This window comes from Fusarium tjaetaba (genome assembly GCF_013396195.1).
Source record: "Fusarium tjaetaba strain NRRL 66243 chromosome Unknown NRRL66243_c0000050, whole genome shotgun sequence".
In the NCBI taxonomy this organism is placed as follows: domain Eukaryota; kingdom Fungi; phylum Ascomycota; class Sordariomycetes; order Hypocreales; family Nectriaceae; genus Fusarium; species Fusarium tjaetaba.
The window spans coordinates 22411-41988 of NW_023501246.1; the positions used below are offsets into that span (position 1 = coordinate 22411).

General features: G+C 51.1%; 9 protein-coding genes across 9 annotated transcripts; 5 read left to right on the plus strand and 4 right to left on the minus strand.

Annotated features, from left to right (window-relative positions):
- Positions 1–851: 851 nt before the first annotated feature.
- On the plus strand, positions 852–1412 carry FTJAE_2554 (DNA-directed RNA polymerase II chain RPB9; the record flags this gene model as incomplete). The annotated part of the gene is made up of 1 exon (XM_037348760.1): positions 852–1412. One exon carries the CDS (start codon positions 852–854, stop codon positions 1410–1412), a length of 561 nt encoding a protein of 186 aa, XP_037210311.1.
- Positions 1413–2456: 1044 nt separating this feature from the next.
- On the minus strand, positions 2457–2977 carry FTJAE_2555 (50s ribosomal l14; the record flags this gene model as incomplete). The annotated part of the gene is made up of 3 exons (XM_037348761.1): positions 2457–2752; positions 2827–2911; positions 2963–2977. 3 exons carry the CDS (start codon positions 2975–2977, stop codon positions 2457–2459), a joined length of 396 nt encoding a protein of 131 aa, XP_037210312.1.
- Positions 2978–3903: 926 nt separating this feature from the next.
- Positions 3904–5967, plus strand: FTJAE_2556 (histone-lysine n-methyltransferase SET9; the record flags this gene model as incomplete). The annotated part of the gene is made up of 2 exons (XM_037348762.1): positions 3904–4002; positions 4060–5967. The coding sequence occupies 2 exons, from the start codon at positions 3904–3906 to the stop codon at positions 5965–5967; spliced, it is 2007 nt and encodes a 668-aa protein (XP_037210313.1).
- Positions 5968–6376: 409 nt separating this feature from the next.
- Positions 6377–7828, plus strand: FTJAE_2557 (NADPH dehydrogenase; the record flags this gene model as incomplete). Its single annotated transcript, XM_037348763.1, has 3 exons — positions 6377–6721; positions 6769–6827; positions 6877–7828. The coding sequence occupies 3 exons, from the start codon at positions 6377–6379 to the stop codon at positions 7826–7828; spliced, it is 1356 nt and encodes a 451-aa protein (XP_037210314.1).
- A 1757-nt stretch (positions 7829–9585) lies between these two features.
- Positions 9586–11224, plus strand: FTJAE_2558 (aminopeptidase Y; the record flags this gene model as incomplete). The annotated part of the gene is made up of 3 exons (XM_037348764.1): positions 9586–9844; positions 9901–11042; positions 11099–11224. The coding sequence occupies 3 exons, from the start codon at positions 9586–9588 to the stop codon at positions 11222–11224; spliced, it is 1527 nt and encodes a 508-aa protein (XP_037210315.1).
- Positions 11225–11587: 363 nt separating this feature from the next.
- On the minus strand, positions 11588–12521 carry FTJAE_2559 (uncharacterized protein; the record flags this gene model as incomplete). The annotated part of the gene is made up of 2 exons (XM_037348765.1): positions 11588–11981; positions 12046–12521. The coding sequence occupies 2 exons, from the start codon at positions 12519–12521 to the stop codon at positions 11588–11590; spliced, it is 870 nt and encodes a 289-aa protein (XP_037210316.1).
- Positions 12522–14199: 1678 nt separating this feature from the next.
- Positions 14200–15720, minus strand: FTJAE_2560 (uncharacterized protein; the record flags this gene model as incomplete). The annotated part of the gene is made up of 1 exon (XM_037348767.1): positions 14200–15720. One exon carries the CDS (start codon positions 15718–15720, stop codon positions 14200–14202), a length of 1521 nt encoding a protein of 506 aa, XP_037210317.1.
- Positions 15721–16208: 488 nt separating this feature from the next.
- FTJAE_2561 (anthranilate synthase component I) lies at positions 16209–18045 on the minus strand (the record flags this gene model as incomplete). Its single annotated transcript, XM_037348768.1, has 3 exons — positions 16209–17680; positions 17733–17815; positions 17870–18045. 3 exons carry the CDS (start codon positions 18043–18045, stop codon positions 16209–16211), a joined length of 1731 nt encoding a protein of 576 aa, XP_037210318.1.
- A 525-nt stretch (positions 18046–18570) lies between these two features.
- FTJAE_2562 (uncharacterized protein) lies at positions 18571–19550 on the plus strand (the record flags this gene model as incomplete). Its single annotated transcript, XM_037348769.1, has 3 exons — positions 18571–18888; positions 18955–19390; positions 19441–19550. 3 exons carry the CDS (start codon positions 18571–18573, stop codon positions 19548–19550), a joined length of 864 nt encoding a protein of 287 aa, XP_037210319.1.
- Positions 19551–19578: the final 28 nt, after the last annotated feature.

The window sequence follows — 19578 nt, forward strand, 5'->3', positions numbered from 1 at the left end:
ATGAAGACGTGAGTCACCGCAAATAACCAACCCCTGTCGATGAATGAATTGTCCCCAGTGTTTTTGCCTTGCCACTCGCAGCGTGAGACCGTGAAATAGAGATAACGAGTCAGCAATAACAAGGCGCGGCAGAGGGACAGACAGTAACTTTGGTCTCGTTTCGATTGTAGACGGCCCACGTGTGACAGTCCACACGAGGCCACTGAAGGATAACGCGCTGAATCACCCACTGTTTATGCTGTGCCTTGGTTTGTTCAAGTCACTTGCTGCTCATGCATTCCGTACAAAACTCAACCGACCCCTACACTGAAGCCTTGTTCTTCTCTTCCCTTCCTAATTTTTACTATCATCTGTTGTTCACGAATCTACCGACGGACTCTGAACAGCGCCCGTCAATCACAAGCCTGCACTGCATAATCACCAATTTCTCAGCTGTAAAGCCTCTGAATTTGTGGCTGACTGCCAACTGTCTACGGAGTATTATAAACCCAACACAGCCCAAGCCCAAGCTCAAGGCACCAAACCCAAAAAAACCCAACAAGCAACCAAATTCAAAGACTTGCACGGAAAAGTGGGACAGGAAAACCAGCGCAAGCCAGAAGCCCCTCCCACTTGGACTATTTTCCAGCCCTGTCGCCTTTCATCCACCACTTCTCCCCTTCTTCTTCTTCAACAACAGCACGACCTCTATTCTAGAGCGACAATCGCCATCCATCTCTCATTCACAGCTTGAAATATCTATTCGATATTTCAGCTCTCAGATTTGTTTTTGCTTCTTGCATCTTCATAAAAAGCAACCAAGCATTCTCTTCAAATTGAACCACCACCCATACAACCACCCGACCGACCAAATGGCTACCCCCCAATCCACCACCTCTTACGAGGGCGCCGAAGGCGACAAGAAGCTCGAGCAGATCACCTTCCGATTCTGCTCCGAATGCTCAAACATGCTTTATCCCAAGGAGGACGAGGATGCTCACAAGCTTCAGTTTACCTGCCGAACTTGCCAGTACACCGAGGACGCCAAGTCTACCTGCGTCTTCCGCAACGTCCTCAACACCTCGGCCGGTGAGACCGCCGGTGTCACCCAGGATGTTGGCTCCGATCCAACGGTTAGTCATCTTCCACCTGTTCTCTGTTACGGCTGTGGCGGAGTCATCTTGTGCACCTCTTGCGGCCAGCCCGATTGCCAAATGGTCGTCTCCAACGAGAAAGTTAGTCAGCCCATCACGGGCATGTGCCAGTTCACCTTGCCATGGGAGGATCCTTTCGCCGACTACGACGAGGAGATGATGGACGAGGACTACGATGACACAAGGACCGAGTCTGATGACTTCCTCTCCGACGCCAGCGAAGAATTCCTCGAAGAGATCTCCATGTGCTGTGGTTCGTCCGAGAAATGTGAATCATGAGCATCTTCAACAAACATCCTGTATCACGACACTTATGTAACTGACGACACGACACGACACGACTGGCACGACTATATTATTCTATCTTGGGCTGGCTGGCACATGCTCTGGGCTTCTGGCATCATTATCCGGCGGCGAGCAGTTGGCGGCCGACCGTTCACATGACAAAGTATAAGTTGGAAACAGCAGTTGGAGCACTGGGTGTCTCGCGTCTTCTTTGGAACCCGCTTGTCATCGCTTAAAGACTGCTGGCTGACTTTATTTTTTTCTGCGCGCTGCAGCTCCCGCGATCTACAAAGACCTGCCCTAGTTGCCAGCACACCGAAGCTGTGTTTTTCCAGTCTCAGCAGCGAAGCGCTGAAACCGGCATGGTAAGTTGAACTCTCGTACGTACGCTTCAGAGATCAGCTCACTAACGCCACGATAGAAACTCTTCTACGTCTGTTGCGAGTGTGGTCACATTTTCACTTAAGCGAAACCTTGTATCGATACCCGGGTGACGGATCGTCGACGCCCAAGTTGTGGGGGATACTCGCATCATCATTTGAATTCGCAAGGCGTTTTTAGAGAGGGTTGTGGCATGGTTATGCCACTGGCGCCAGGTTATAAGGAGGGAAATGCAAATTGTATTCTATCAATGATCCTGTATAAGGCTGCTCAAAGCGGCGAGTAAGATTTTGGAGGAGGGCGACAAATGTACCAAGCTTACCCCAGTTCTTTCATCGTTTAGAATTGAGGGTCAAGTTTCTCGTCACCTTCCATAGGAGGGGTAAATTATCAAGATGCATCTGCAGTTTTTTTTCTATCATGCAATAAGTCCTTTGACATTAAACATTCCAAGTTATGCAACCACAGTGATTTTTAATTTGAGAGCTGAAAGGTGTCTGTATTTTCGTATCAACGCCTCGCAAATGCCAAATGTAGTAATATTCGTAATTGTACAGTATTCCACTCGTACACGGCCGTATACAGCCAAACCAATCCCCCGGTCTATCCTGTCTTTTGTAAATAACCATCCATCCACCCAAACTCCTTGCCAATTCTTTATGCCTGCATAGGCGCCATTGACAGAATCTTGCTCCACTTCTTGCGCTTCAGCTCAGCGCCAACAGCACCGTTGATACGTGATCCAACGGGGTCTCCAGACTTGTTCAGCAGCACACAAGCATTGTCGTCGAACTTGACGACCGAGCCGTCTCGGCGCTGTGTAGGGTATCGGGTTCGGACGACGACGGCGTGGCGGATATCACCTCGCTTGACCTTGTTGGCGGCAGAGATACCAGCCATACCACCGGAGGAGCTACCACGCTGCTCCTGCACGACGACGACGACACGGTCACCTGGGGATGTGTTAGTCAAACTGTTGCGTTATTTCGAGAGGATCGAGTGAGGTGTTCGTGGGGTTGTATCGTACCGATTCGGGCATGTCGTTTTTGGCCGACGACCAAGACGCATTCGACAAGGGCAGCGCCCGAGTTGTCGATGCAGTTAAGCATTGTCTGGTATTGTGAGTTAGCAAGAGATTGACAAGATGGGAAGGATTGAGGTACCTTTAATTGAATCATCTTGGCTGTGTTCCGCGCGCGGAGGTTCAATACTCGACTCTCACCACGGTCTAACTCGGGATATCGTCAATCGCCCAACCTGTCGTTGAATTTTTGGACTAGCATCACGTGCTCACAGCCACAGTTGCAGTACGCCACACTTGCTCCAGCGGAACCATCCATCTCAGCTGGGGTAATGAAATCTGGAGATATCGTGTCGTCTTATCATGAAGTGCATTTCTGTGACTATCCTTTGAGAGGGTAATACAAAAATAGCATCTCTTTGATGCCCGTGTCTACTGTAACTCACTACCAGCAAACAACAAACACCCTTTGATGATTGTATCCGTTCCATGGCTTGACAATTTGAGCTGAATTAATGTTTGAGAGTGATTTCCTAGGCCTACACAGCCCCACCCGTCGCCTGGCCAATGCCCCAAACCGGCCTCGATCCAGGGAAGAGGAACAAAGCAAGCCCCCCCTAACCTCGAAAGCACCCGAGCGAGCTACAACCATGTCATTCCACCTTGAACCTCCCATCACTTCCCTCCTTCAAGCCCGATTCCTTGAAAGGCACCCGCACCACGATCTTTTACTCACCCCAAGTCTCAGCCTCGTCTGTCTTTGTTCCATCGATAAACGCTCCTTAAATAGAGAGACGGAACCTATGACGTTGCGGCACTGAGTTAGCTGAAAACGAAACATAAAGCGCTTAACTTTGGCTTCTCTCTTTTCAACTCCTGCGCATTGCTCTACAAGATTCCAAAGGCTTCAATTGTGGCTTCGTTTGGCAAGGCTCTCTCATACTGAGCCAAGGATCTACATCTCCGCTCTTTTCTCGCTCGGACTTTTACAGCTAGTTTCGAGGGACACGTACGTTCTTTTATTCCGTGGACGACAGCTTTACACAGCAGAACTGGCTTGGGAGTGGAATCGAATTAGGCAAAATGCCCCCATCACAGAAAGCGGCTGCCAGAAAGCCGCGCATGACGTTGGCACAAGTGTCAGCATATGATGACATTCTCACTGATGCCCTGGTCGATCATGTGAGTGGTTTACGGCTGATTATCGCTCATGAGGCAATGCGACTCTAACACAGGCAGGTCTTTTACTGGACAACGGTCCCCAAAAACCGCACATCATATCATCCATCCAGAGGTGTGAGGGAGGAGGAGATCGCCAAGATCTTGCAAGAGGAGGTGGTTCTCAAGAAGGACTTGGACAGTGCTGAGAAACGATTGCTGACAACAAACGGGCTGAAACGGTTTCACAATGGATTGAAGACCGACAATGAAAAGGAGAATTTCCGACGGCATCTTAGGCGATATGTTCAAATCTACCTTCCGGATTGTCCGTGGGAGGTCAGCTCGACAAACCGATACACAATTGTTACTCACGAGGCTGCCGTGACAGCCAGACGACCAATCCGACGCAACGAGGCCATCAAATATTTATCCGGTGTTCAAGTCATCATCACTCCAGAGGAGGAAAAGGCCATCTCATCTCAGAAGAAGGACTTTAGCATTGTGGTCAGCTCACGAAGCAAGTGCACCAGCCTGTTTATGGGCCCTGCCCGCTTTGCGAACCACGATTGCGATGCGAACGCCAAACTTATGAGGACGAGCCATGCAGGAATCGAGATTGTCGCAACAAGACCCATTGAGGCAGGGGAGGAGATTACAGTTACTTATGGAGACAACTATTTCGGGGAGAGCAACTGCGAATGCTTGTGCAAGACATGCGAGGATCTTTTACAGAATGCGTGGGAACCGGAAGAGGGCACAGTGCCTGTGAAAACTAGTATTGAGCAGGAAAAGTCAGAGGGTTACTCATTACGGCGACGACGGAGAGATGACAGTATCTCTGGGTCTTCACGGACACCATCAGTCACTCCTGATATGCGACCGCGGATTACAAAAGCGACTTCAAGAGGTTCAAAGCTAGCTCGCGATTCATCATCTGCCAGGTCTCCGCCCGCCGAGCAATCCAACAATCGAAAGCGACAGCATGATAGTTTGGCAACACCGCCCAAGACTCCAGCGAAGCGACAGAAGGTTTCGGCTGAGAAGACGGTGATTATCATTGATGATTCGTCGCGCAGCACATCTGTCACTGCCAGCGAATCTTCAAGCGGTGTCGTCGAGACAGATGTCACTTCGCCAGAGAAGGAGACTCCAGAGCCTCTAGGACATACGCCATTGAAGGGAAATGCGAACAAGGGCAGTCAACAGACAGAGGGGGCACCAGTTTCACCGCAGAGCAGCCAAGGTTCACGATCACCGCAGCAAGCGGCTGAAATGGCGAGAGAGAGAACCCGTCGAAGTGGTCTGGAGAGTATGACTATCCAGGCCATTTTAAACGCTCCTCTGGAGTCTGAGGTTGAGAATGAACCTGAACCGGAAAAGCTGAAAGAAGCAACTGTGGTACCTCCACCAACCGAGCCTATTGCAACCAGTATCGAAACTGTCGAGGACAGTCAAGTGGCTGATGAAGATCAGCCAAAACGAAAGAAGTACCAACGTCGTGTCTATAAGGAAGATACGCCTCCATCTAGAGTGCGAGTGCCCGGAGATTACCTCCTTACACCGCTACTCTTATCAGAACCTGAGATGGCCTGGATCCAGTGCACCATCTGCGACGGTTACTTTGTACAACAGAACGCATATTTTACACGAGCTTCATGCCCTCGCTGCGAACGGCACTCAAAGCTTTACGGGTACATCTGGCCCAAGACGGACAAGGCCGGACCGCATGACAAAGAGGAGCGCATTCTGGATCACCGCACCATCCACCGATTCTTGGATCCCGATGATGAGCGAAAAGTGAGGTGCCGCAAGAGTTTTGGAAACCTCAAGACAGACACAGAAGAAACAGAAGAGCTCGAGCGGGGCCGCAAGCGACACAGCACATCAGGCTTGATGGGGCGAACGGGTCCTTCATCAGAACAAGACTCAAGCCATCGGAGAAGCGGAAGGCTTCGTCGGGTGAACAGTAGATTCCTCGACCCATGATGAACATACGTGGAGAACTTGCTGGAAATAATTCGGACCGAACATGATTTTTTTGAGGCGAGCGAGATTTATAATTGTATACTCCGTACTCTGTTTTTAACGGCATTGCTAGACCAAGAGGCCTAGTTTAGATAACTGACCCACCACCTGGACAACGTTATTTATTATAAATGTTTCAATGCATCGAAAGAACCAATGCTCATCGTCCGTGCCCAATGTGAAGATTCGCGCTCTGCACACGGAGGGAGGACTCTAGAGCTGGAGCTTTCCGAAAATCCAACGTCAAAGATTTCTAATCACAACGTCATTGACCCATCATGAACATGTATATAAATTCCTGCTCCCAATCTCCAAGATGAGGATTCTCAAGGATCATTAAGCATAACATTCCTTCTCAACACTCATCATCATGGCTGCATATCTCACCAACCGCATCTGCCATCCTCACCACGGCATTCCCGTGTCGAGACCCGAAACTCCTGCCCCCACAAAGACTGAGAAATGCAGCCATCCCATCGTCAACAAAGCTGCAAAGGACGTTCCCTTCTTCACGCCCGAGCAGGATCCTCCGGCTGGTCTGGCTATTCAGCCCAGTGATGGAAGCCCTGTTCCTAGACTCTTCCAGCCGCTCAAGATTCGAAATGTCACTATGCAGAATAGAATCTGGGTCAGCCCTATGTGTCAGTACTCTTGCCATGAAGGGTTCATGACACCTTGGCATATTACGCACTATGGCGGTATGGCTCAGCGTGGTGTAAGTGGTGTTGTAGCAGTGAGATTGATCAAAGCTAATCTGCGTAGCCGGGTCTTATGATGCTTGAAGCAACTGCCGTCCAAGCTAATGGTCGAATTACACCTGAGTAAGTATAATCTCAAAACTTGTTGCAGCTCATTTTCTGATCTTCATAGGGACGCTGGTATCTGGCTCGACGCCCACGTCGACACTCTTCGTAAGAATGTCGACTTTGCTCACAGCCAAAACACAAACATCGCCATTCAACTCGCCCACGCAGGCCGCAAAGCAAGCTGCGTAGCACCCTGGCTCAGCGCCGGCGCCACAGCCACCGAGGAAGTCAACGGGTGGCCCGACGATGTCGTCGGCCCCAGCGACGAGCCCTTCAACGAGAACATGCCCACGCCTCGCAGCATGAGCATCCAGGAGATCAACCAGCTCAAGAAGGATTTCGTCAAGGCGGCCAACCGCGCCGTCACCGCTGGTTTCGACGTGATCGAGCTTCACTTTGCGCACGGCTACCTCGTCAGCTCGTTCCTTACACCTAGTGTGAACAAGCGAACGGATCAGTATGGTGGAAGTTTTGAGAATAGGACGAGGCTGGCGCTTGAGCTTGTGGAGGAGGTTCGTGCTGTTATTCCTGAGACGATGCCGCTTTTTGTGAGGATTAGTGCGACGGATTGGTTGGATACTAACCCTGAGTACACCGGCGAGAGCTGGACTGTCGATGAAGCTGCGAAGCTCGCTAGTCTCTTTGCTGAGCGCGGCGTCGATGTGATCGATGTATCCAGCGGCGGAAACCATCCCCAGCAGAAGGTCCAAGGCGGACCGGGCTATCAAGCCAAGTTCGCGAAGCACATCAAGAAGGTTGTTGGCGACAAGATGCTCGTTAGTTCAGTGGGCAGTATCAAGACCGGTACACTAGCTGAGGAGATCATCTCTGGAAAGGACGATGGTGTCAAGTTGGATCTCATTGCGGCGGGGAGGATGTTCCAGAAGAATCCTGGGTTGGTGTGGGCTTGGGCTGATGATTTGGATGTTGAGATCCAGCTTGCGCATCAGATTGGATGGGGATTTGGAGGACGGGCTTCGAAGAAGCAGGATCATGTCAAGTTGAGCATTCCTTGATCTTGCTTGGGGAAGAATAAAAGGTGGTTGTTTGAAAGTAGACATGGAAGTTGAAAATGGGTGTATAAAAACTTCATTTAATGTGAGGGATTGGTTAATAACAAACAAGACAGCATAAACAACTTGACAATTCGATCTCATCGCTTCTGAGCCATAATTGAACTCTTGTCATGACTGACTGGCATATTTCTGTTCCAGCAATTCCTTCTCCGGTCTCCCTTCTTCAACTTGCCTCTCCGTGATCACCGGTTTCTTCTCATCAACCTACACCTTGATCATTAGCGAATATTCCTGTATCTCAACACCATTTAACGTACCTGATACTGTGCATCAGTGGGTGCAATGAACCGTTTACTGACAGTCGCATACACGTCGTTCTTCCACTCGGTCACACGAGCTTCAAGCCCGATATACAGCGTATAAGCAGGATGCATCGTAACTTCTCGTCCTAACTTGAGATGAAACGTGATGGAAGAGAAGATAAAGTTCAAGTTTGAGTTCAATTTAACCACGGCGTCAGCGTGTAAGCACTTTATCTATTCTTGCTCGCTGAGTGAGCTGACGGTATCTTGATGGTCCATCTGGGCGTAAGCATGGTAGCCCAATGGAGATGGGAGTGCAGAGTTGGGGGTTGCGATGTGTAGCCTAAATGACATTCATTGTTACGCCGTGTGGTTTTTGGGTTACACTGGAGATATGCTTGGCGGTTCTGGACTTGTCAAAAGGAGGGTATTCGGACTAGTATGGATGGACTTGATGCGCCTCTCACATCACGATGATTTTGGCAACTTCATCTTATTGCTCACTTGAGCTAAATCGACCTGCTACGATAACACTTATCTATCGCGCTTTTCTAGCAATTCTTAATATCGTCTGTTGCTAAGTCAGTGTAGACATAAATCAATTGACGCTTTGAAAGAATATTACACACATGCCAAGTTGGAGGAGAAATACCAAAGCACGGTCTCGGCACTCTGCACTGCGCCAGGCCTTCAAATGCCAGTGTGAGGCAAGAAAGCTTAGGAGCTCTATGCTCAGTGATAAGTAGGCGTAGGTAAATTTAGGATGAATTTAGGGGAGCTTAGACTAGGCATTTCTAATATCTTCATCCACCTGGAACTTGAGAGGTTTTCTTGCTTCTTGGGGGATGCCTACTAATGCTGGTCGAACAGTGAGTGGCCTCTCATGTTCATGGTGGTTTGCTCGCATCTCGTCTGAACCCAAGTCCCAGGTCCATTTCGGTGGCATAATCGCATGAGCCTTTTGCACAATATTCCTCCCTGTCTTCCGATATTGGCTGTTGTGAAACCAATGCGAGGCGGGTAGATGCATCAATCCTCAATATATCTCGATATGCCGACGATCAAGAACACCCCTCAGCGAATAAATTCAGCCAGCAACTAATACTAAATAGTAAATATTGATCTACGGAATAATGGTTGGTTTACAATAGCTCTTGTTCTCATTCAAGATCCGATTCACTGCGCTAGCAGAGTCCAGGGTAGCTATCACCGATCATCGCCAAGACACAGCTGAGACAAATCGCGGGGACTAACTAGGGCAAAGATAAGCAATGCCTCGGGTTCCTGGCAGGGCAACCAAGCTAAGCTACAGTGAGCTAGGGCCCTATAGCTCCAGGTCCCAGCATCATCACGTCACAAGCTTGTATCACCTGCGCTCCAGTCATGCCCATGTCTTAACCAGAACCCTCCCCTTCCATCATTCTCCCTCTCTCCTTCACCACAACAAACTCCAACATGACGACAAAGAGCCTTTGCTTAGTCGCCGCCACGGCCGCTCTCCAGGGCGTGTCAGCTCTTCAGATCCCTCTTAACCTCCAAGTCCCCAAGCTCTCTTGGAATCCCTTCGGTGATGATCTTCCCGTGGTAGACACCAAGGAATTGCAGAAGAGCATCAAGCCTGAGAATCTCGAGGCTAGAGCAAAGGATCTGTATGAGATTGCCAAGAATGGAGAGGAAGAGTATGGACATCCGACTCGTGTCATCGGCAGCGAAGGTACGTTCTCCGAAATCGGCCTGTTATCATGAACGCAATGACTGATTGTTCTCAAGGCCATCTCGGTACGCTGTCGTACATCCACGCTGAGCTCGCCAAGCTAGGCGGCTACTACTCCGTCTCGAACCAGCAATTCCCCGCTGTCTCGGGCAATGTCTTCGAGTCGCGTCTCATCATCGGCGACTCTGTCCCCAAGCAGGCATCGCCCATGGGTCTGACTCCTCCGACTAAGAACAAGGAGCCCGTCCACGGAACGCTTGTCCTCGTCGACAACGAAGGATGCGACGAGTCCGATTACCCCGAGGCCGTCAAGGGCAACATTGCCCTCGTCCTCCGTGGAACGTGCCCCTTTGGTACAAAGTCCGGCAATGCTGGTAAAGCGGGTGCTGTCGCTGCCGTTGTGTATAACTATGAGAAGGACGAGGTTCATGGAACTCTCGGTACCCCTTCGCCTGACCATGTTGCTACTTTTGGTCTTGGCGGTGAAGAGGGCAAGGCTGTTGCCAAGAAGCTCAAGGATGGTGAGACTGTCGATGCTATTGCCTACATTGACGCTGAGGTCAAGACCATCCTCACCACCAACATCATTGCCCAGACTCGCGGTGGTGACCCTGACAACTGTGTTATGCTTGGCGGTCACAGTGACAGTGTTGCCGAGGGCCCTGGTATCAACGATGATGGATCCGGCAGTATCTCTGTGCTCGAGGTCGCCGTCCAACTGACCAAGTACCGCGTCAACAACTGCGTCCGCTTTGCGTGGTGGGCCGCCGAGGAAGAAGGTCTTCTCGGCTCCGACCACTACGTCTCCGTTCTTCCTGAAGATGAGAACCGCAAGATTCGTCTCTTCATGGACTACGACATGATGGCCAGTCCCAACTTTGCCTACCAGATCTACAACGCCACCAACGCCGAGAACCCCAAGGGTTCAGAGGAGCTGCGCAATCTGTATGTCGACTGGTACGAGGAGCAGGGCCTCAACTACACCTTCATTCCCTTCGATGGTCGCAGTGACTACGATGGTTTCATCCGTGGTGGCATCCCCGCCGGTGGTATCGCCACAGGTGCCGAGGGTGTCAAGACAGAGGACGAGGTCGAGAAGTTTGGCGGTGAAGCCGGTGTCTGGTATGATAAGAACTACCATCAGATCGGGGATGATCTGACCAATGTGAATTACACCGCGTGGGAGGTGAACACCAAGGTAAGTCGCACCCAGCCAATGTCTTGTTCAGAAACCGTGACACTAACACAGAACAGCTCATCGCCCATTCCGTTGCGACATACGCCAAGTCATTCAAGGGTTTCCCCGAGCGAGAGATTGAGACGTCTGTGCAGAGCTACTCTGACAAGACCAAGTACCACGGTAGCAAGCTCTTCATTTAAGGACGGGATTGAGTTCTTCATTAAGATCAAGTAACAAGAATAACATAGCAAGACTAGCATAGCATAGCACGATGAGTAATGGGTGATTGATTAATTTGAATGGATATCTCTACGTTGAAATTGCAAATGCCTAGCTAAATCGACTCCAAGTGAAACGAAGCAAGAAACAAATAAAAACATCATTACACGTAATAACCGTTTGGTAAAATGCCCGTCTAAGCCCTACAACCGGTCCTGTAGCCAGACATGGCCTGAAATGCCTCGCACTATTTCCCACCTAAACACCGACTTTGCAAGTATTCATCTAATAAGATGATTTATCCACTAGGGATAGATTGATAGTTACTGATTGATAATGGGGTCTCATCGTGCTGAAGCGAGATCATATGGAGTTCCCATCAAGACACCGCCAGTTGGAAACTCACAGCTTCCAGTCTGCGAGGGGATCATCTCGGTGTAGTACTCGAAATCATCACGAAGCTCCCTCAACTGAATGGGTAGAATGACCTTGGACAGAGCCTTGGGAGTGGTGAGCTTTGAGAGTGTTCCGGAGTAGGGGGCGGGTCCAAGCCCCACATTGACGGGGGTGATCTCGGGGCTATCGGGGGTCTGGGCTCCCGATCCCGTTGTCTTGGCGGCCGAGGATCCGGGGCGACTCTGTCTTAATCGAGCAGAGAGGTTGACGTTGAATGTGAGAAGTCTCGCAACGCGATGCGCCAGCTCGTCGCGACTGTTCTTTGCGTCCTTTTCTCCCGGGCTTTTTCATGTCCGTCAGCACTTGTTCATCTAGCGGTCCGTGTGTTTGCGCTTGCTTAACTCACCAGTTCACTATAGTCATCATCATAGCATACGAAAGATTATGCCATCTCAACCTCGCACACAGCGCCTTGATCCTCTTCTGGAACTGCTTGGCTGCATCCTCAGGCGTGGTCCTGTTGGACTGCTCGTCGAGCGCACAGCATAGCGACGAGAGGCGAGTGAAGGCGAGGACGGTGTCTGTGAGGGTCGCGACGAGGGTGTCGAGAGAGATCCAGGCTGCGCGGGCGGGGAAGGGGATCTGGTTGTTCTCGATGAGGTTGAGGGTCTTGTAGAAGGCGTGGACGGAGGATCTGCACTCCTTGACCTCGCGGAGGAGGATGTTGAGGATGGCGGTGTCGTGCTGGGGCGAGATGTTGAGGTCGCTGAGGATGTCGATGGCAGCAGCACCGACGTCGAGAAGGCCTGTGATGGCTGTTGTGGTAGGGAGGCCGACAACGGCGGGATCCATGTCCAAGTCGGCCTGCAGAAGGGAAGGCATCTATCGCGGTATCATTCAATGGTGAGATCGAAGTGTTAGGTAATCAATTGTCGAGGGACCAGACAAGCAATTGATTTGATTTGTGGTGAAGTGAGTTGAGGCTCAAATTCAAGATGCAGATGTAAGTGATGTAAATGCCCAAAAAGGGTCTTGAAGTAGACGGGATGGGAAATTCTTGGCAGAGGCTTCTAGGCCCCCTTTGGCTTAAATGGAAGTTCGAGCCCAGGTCCAGGTCCAGGTCCAGTTCAGTTACAAGAATTTGTAAACGGGGGGGGGAGCACACGCAGCGCGAGGAAGAAGCGAGAGAAGAGGGAGGGGGTGGTCTTCTAAAAGCAGGAACCGAAAAACAGCGAGAGAAGAGAGGGCAGGGGAACAGATGTACAAGTAGTTAGGTATGTATTAGATGTGATGTGAATAAGGCTGGGGACGGGGAGGGGGGTAGGTATTATTTTTAGGCGCGAGCTGGAAGAGACGGCACCTGAAAGGGCCCCAGAGGCGCCGCAGTTTCAAAGGCAAGGCAACTTTCAATAGGCAAGACGATGAAGCCGTACTTCCGAGACAGCAACGGGCTTGTCCACTAGCGGATGAGGTTGAGTGGAGGGTGGCATTGGGGAATGGCCTGGCCCCCTTGGAGCAGGAATTTGTGGTGCCGAGAAGCGAGTTGAGTGACATGCATCTAATTTAGAGAAGATGTCTGAGCACAGGAACTCGGATATGGATGATATTTGGATGTAGACGGTAAAATACCAGCATAAGACACTAAACACCTACAGATAGTCCTTGTTCGGTTATTCTCTATACATGATCTTTACATGTCCGTTTTGCTCATATGCTCCCTCGTAAATACCATGCAAAACCAATATCAGACTAAAAACTGGGCGTTTAGAAAAGGTGGATGTCGACGTGCCGACTTGCCGGGGTCGATTGGGCGCGATCGGATACCGGCACGGCGCGGTGAGATGATGCTATTTGCCCACTTTTCCCTCTCTTCACTGATATTTCCTCACTGTAATCACTGTATGTAGTATTTCGTTTATATTTTGACTATCGGCATATATATTTCACATTCGAGTCATGGGCTGAATGACTGTCACTCACTTAGTAGCCGATATCCGAATTATACGTGTATTCGTTCGCTTTTTCCAGACTTACGTGGCTTGACTATCTATCCCGCTTGCAGCCTCAAACGATAGTCCACGCGCCTAGCTGACGTACGATTTGCATAGCATTGTGTTTCTTTTATTTCCTAATTCCTTTACATGTCACGGGTTTTGCTGAATACATCATCGTTCACTTCAGGGATCGACTGATACCAATAAACTCAAACGGCTCTGACGGCACATCCGAACCCCTTGAAACATTTCTTAGACCTTTGTTTATTCTCCGCGTACATACATACTTACGTATACCCATACACTGACTAATATCATATCAATCTAATTTGTTCCCGGTTGATCCTGATCCAAAACTCCGTTTCACCGAATAAATTCAAATTCATATTCACTTTCTCAGCCAAGCCCGTCTCCTCCGTTACTTGATGCCGTTTCCCGTGCCGTGCCGTCCCATCCATATCTCGGTCCGAGCGTCTTCGCCTACCTCTGTCACGGCCCGCATGCAATATCATCATGCCCTTGACTTACACGCGTCTTCCCACTGTGGATAGTGGAGGAGGAGATCCTCAGCGCTCAGAGACGGGCTGATCGGCCGACGACATCTCCTCGTCGCTGTCGCCCAGGTTCATGGAGCTCGAGTTCTGTGCACCGGATGCCGCACTGGACGACGATGCAGCCGTTCTGTTCGCTACAAGTCTTCTCATATACTCTTCGTGCTCTGCTATGTACTCTGCACGTATTAGAGGTGGCCAGTTAGGATCATTAACGTGGGAAGCAAAATCCGCATCGGCATCAGCAACATATTCGTCCCAGGTAGGCATATCAGGGAAAAACTCCTCATCCACGGGCCTGAGTTGCTCAAGAATTGCAGCCGCCGATCCCTCTGGATAGACTCGAGCTGGTCTGGCCGCTACAGCTGCTGCAGGAGAAGGATTACCCTCCCGTTGTAGTTCTAGAAACTCAGCCCACTGTCTAAGTTCGTCAGCATCTGGTGGCTGTCTATCATCATCTTGAGCTGTCTGTGTTGCAGCGCTGGGACGTGCAAAGACAGGCAACGGTACCTGTCTTGGAGCCCTCATCTGTTGATCTGTGTCTCGAGGCGCTACCTCTGCTTCTCCTCGAGCCCTTCCTGCGTCTGCTCCCTCTGATCCCCAAATTGCACGGACAATGGAGCTTATATTGTCGGATCGTGGTGCTGCTGCATCTGGACGTGCGATGCCATCCTGGACGTCAGCCTGATTGGCATAGCCATGATCCAAGCGATAAGGCGGCACGCCAAATGCAACATTCCCAAGTCTATCTCTATCACGCAGTCCGACTACAAATGGATCCCCAATTCGATGAGGGACACCAGCGGGAGTGTTTGCACGAGGCTCCTCATCATCTTCCGAGTCAAAGCCGATGACCCCGTTACGACGGTTTTCCTGACGTTTGTTGTTCTCAGTGTACCATGGATTCGCCTGTCGCAGCGTGTTCCCACGACCAAGCGTGACCATGCGACGACTGACCATCATGTTTGAAAACTCCTGCACGATGGTGTCGGTAATCGCATCCTGAACCCTACTCATCGTAGCAACATCACCATCCTTCTCAATGTCGTTAACAACATGGTAGAAAAGGCTGACAAACCCAGGCTCCATGTCATCTAGGTTATGAGGCCACTCACCGTTCTCAACAGCCTTGTGAAACTCAACCTCAGCCTGACAATCAGGACACAAGTCTTGCTTACCCTCAGGAATACCTGGAGGAATACTGGATCCTTCGCCGTTCTTGGGGATAGTGAGAGGAATGGCGTTTGCCTCACAGCGAGTGCAGTAGAGAGTGGTTCGGCACGCAGGGCACCGGTCTCCCAACTCACTTCGCTCCCACTGTTTGCGACAAGGCTGGCAGAGAACATGACCGCAGAGCAAGACCTCAGCATCCAACTCACCTTGGGCAGGGAAAGATTTCACCGGGAGTGGCTCCATGCAGATGGGGCATTGAGGGGTGATGGCCTGGTTGTCAGAATTTGTGTTGCTGCCCTTACCGATGGCCTGTCTGATAGTTGGCCAGAAAGCTTCGGGGAGGGGCTTAGGAGGAGGAGACATGTTGAGAAGGGGTACTTACCAGTGAGATGACTGACTAGTGAAGTGAGACGAGATGTGAAAGCTGTTTGTGAGATGTAGTTGCGTAGACTTACCTTTTGTGTTTGTGATCTGTTTTTGGTGTAAGACTTACCTGGATGTGAACGGTGAGAGGGAGAGGATGCTGGTGATGAGATGAATTTGCCATAGAGTAAGCATCATTTCGTTTTATACTCAGATTCGATACAGTCACTGAAGTCAAGCACATTCATTTGTTCACCGTCCATGTTGTAAGTTTAGGTTGAACCGTGAATGTCGTGGCATTGTTTTGCTTTCACTCATGGTTCGGCCTGAACAGTGAGGCCTTGACCGTTCACAACCTCTCCTGTCAGAACAACACTACCCTGGCAGCAAGGCAATGAAAAGGAAATAAACGACTTCGAACACAATAAGCGCGCCAATGAGTATCAATTGATTCTATCCTTCATCAGAAATCGTTCTATGCAAATGCCCTACTTTTCAGCCTCCTTCACCTCCTCCTCTCCCTTCCTCCTCTCAATCGCAATAATCTCCTCCACGGTCTTAGTGCTCACCCCATCGCCAAAGTATCTTTCCGACAGCTCCACACAGCGGAGGTTGGCGGACAATTTATTCATCGTCTCCATCCACTCATCTGTAGGGTCACTGTCGTAGACGATGCCACCGCCGGCCTGCATGTATGCCACGCCATCCTTGACGAGCATGGTCCGGATGGCAATGCACGTGTCCATGGGTCCTTCGTCGACGAAAACCTTGTCCGCAGGCTCGCTGCCCTCATCCACGCGCACAATGTCGTATCCAAACCATCCTGCAGCTCCGGCGTAGATGCCCCGCTTCTCCTGCTCCAGGTCGTAGATGAGCTCCATAGCTCGGATCTTGGGTGCGCCTGAGACTGTTCCCGCGGGGAAAATGGAGCGCAGGGCGTCCCAGCGTGTGCACTCTGGACGCAGAACTCCCGAGACTTCGGAGGTTATGTGCTGAACATGGGAGAAGCGGTCAATTCTCATGAGCCGGTCAACCTTGACGGTCGTGGGGTGGCAGACTCTGTTCACGTCGTTACGGGCGAGATCCACCAACATGACGTGCTCGGCTCTGTCCTTCTTGGAAGCCAATAGCTCGGCAGCGAGTCTGTCATCCTCAGCGGCATTCTTTCCACGGTGGATTGTACCGGCAATTGCGTGGTTGACGATACGAGGTCTTGATCGAGCTTCGGCAGCTGAGTAGCCAAATCGTGAGTCAGAGGGTAATGGGGCATATCCGTCAGTCTTCATCAGACACTCCGGCGAAGCACCGACGATGTGAAAGTCGGCGCATGAGAGGAAGAACACATAAGGTGAGGGATTGAGTGTTCGGAGAGTTCTGTAAATGTTAAAGGGGTGAAGCTTGGTGCTTCGACGGAACCGTTGTGAAGGCACGGCTTGGATAATATCTCCCTTAACAATGTATTTCTTGAGCTCCTTGACGAATGTCTCATAGCCCTTACGGCCAACGTTCGACGAATATTGCTGCTCTGATTCTGATTGCTCACCAAGAGTTTGGGCAGGTAAGGGAGTCTCGGGCTGGTAGATGATGTCGAGGGTATTTCGCAGGGTCTCGCAGGCCTCGTCGTAGGCGGGTTTAAGATCGTCAGATGGACTCTGGGGCAACTTCATATGTGTGACGATTGTCAATGTCGAACGGAAGTGGTCCAAGGCGACAATGGTGTCGAATAACATGAACAAAGCCTCGGGAATCTGTAGGTTGTCTTTGAGTGGTCGCTCGGTCTTGGGCTCGAAGTACTTGATACAATCATATGAGACGTATCCAACAGCGCCGCCAGACAGCTTAGGAAGCGCCAGCGAAGGAATATCGAGGACTCGATCATTGGAAAGCTCGGACGCTAGGGTCTTGAGCGGGTCGCCATTGTGTTCGTAGCCGTCGCCAGTCGCCAGTACTTTTCGCGGGTCTAGAAGAGAGACTCAGAGGATGCACAGCACAAGAGTCTCAAAGAAGCTTACTGGCGCCAATAAAACTATATCGTCCAACCGTCTCCGTGCTTCCAGTCGCACTCTCGAGGAGAAATGAGTATTCGGCAGTTGCGCTGTAAGTGGTGAGTCAGAGGACGATTCGGTGGTGGAAGCATGGTAGTCTTTACCCCGAGGACAGCTTAAGATAGATAGCTGAAGGAGTCAATAGATCGGCGGGAGCAGAGGCGCAAACGGGAAGAAGTGTGGGTTGAGTCGTAGGAGTCCATTCTTGGTCGAAGGCAGCTCGAGCTTCAACGGCAGTTGGCCGTATATCGAGCTGGTGCAGAAGATTAGTATGGGCCATTGCGGAAGTCTCGGTCAAGCTGATTGCGATGGAGAGGTGTTCTTACATGTGCTGCACACATCCTTATAGTGATTATCCCCGAGTATCACGATAAATTGGTGGCTTGAGGACAAAGAAGGAGAACAATGGAAGGAATAGTAGTTGGTGGAAAGGTGTTTGCTTCGGAGTCACTTTTTATCGATTGCCAAATGAAGACGCCTCAGATGTTAGTGGGGGCGGGGCACCGATAGCGGCAGGTCAGCAGTTCCTGAACGGTCGGTGTAGGGTAGCTATGATGGTCATGCAGTGATGCCTTGCGCACGAGGCATCAACGGAGGCCAAGCTTGTTTCCGCATTCGGATTAGCCCGTATTGCTCGAGCCGAAGCTGCCCACCAAGACTGGATCTCACGTTTACACGAATCCACACGCGCTCAGGAACCATCATTTGGACCATCTTTAAGTCACTGATTTCGGCACCAATTCCGCTCGTTTTAAGCAATTGACCTATGGCTCCCTAAGACTCGAATTCTAATTCATTCGCAACCATGCCTACCGATCAGCACGAAGACTCTGTCGAGCCCACTGGCGACGTTGAGATGTCTGAGACCCAGAACACGCAGGATAATGCGCCAGAGGCTACCCAGGAGGGTGAGGAGAATGAGAATGTCGACAATACCGAGCTTCCCTTCGCCGACTCTGAGATCGTAGAGCCACGAATTACCTTTGCCAATTATCTCATGAGCCCAATTGTCACCCTGCTCATCGGATCCGGCGACCAATCTATCCTCTCAGCGCATCAGGGACTTTTGACACAAAGCCCCTACTTCAAGGACATTTGCGATAGTTTCGTCGAGGACGGCAGTGTTAGTGCTCCAGAACCTTTGCGCCAGCACCATCTACCCGTGAACCGCTTCTAAACTCGCCTACAGCCTCGTCAGATTGAGCTCCCCGACTACGACATCGAGACCGTCGGCAGCTTCCTCGAATACCTCTACACAGGCGAATACTTCCCCAAGAAGCTCCCCGGCCAGCGCGTCCTCGAGTCCGACCCCTCAGTACCCTCGGTCGACAACAGCGGCGACCAGCTCCTCAAGCACGCCCGCATCTACACCCTCGCCGAGAAGTTTGGCGTCGCTGGTCTCAAGGGCCTCTCGAGCTCCAAGATCCACTGCGTCAACTCCACCGTCAAGGGCGAGATCGCATACGCCCGCTACGTCTACGCCTACACCAGCAACGACGACACCACCATCCGCGCCCCCGTCGCAAGCTTCTGGGCCACGCGCTCGCACACCCTGCGCGCCGAGGCGGAGGAGGAGTTCAAGGCTCTGTGCTTGGAGCACCCCCAGTTCGGATACGATGTTCTCAGTATGTTCGCAGCGTTGGAGAGGAGAGATTTTTCTGCTAAAGGTGTACAGCCCGCGTCTTGGACGACAAGCTCAAGAGGGAGCGCAACGACAAGATGCACCCTGCCACGAGCAGCGGACGAAAACGTGCTCGTCACAGCAGCGGATCGCGTGCCGATTAGAGAATCACGCGTTGGAAGAACTGGGCCG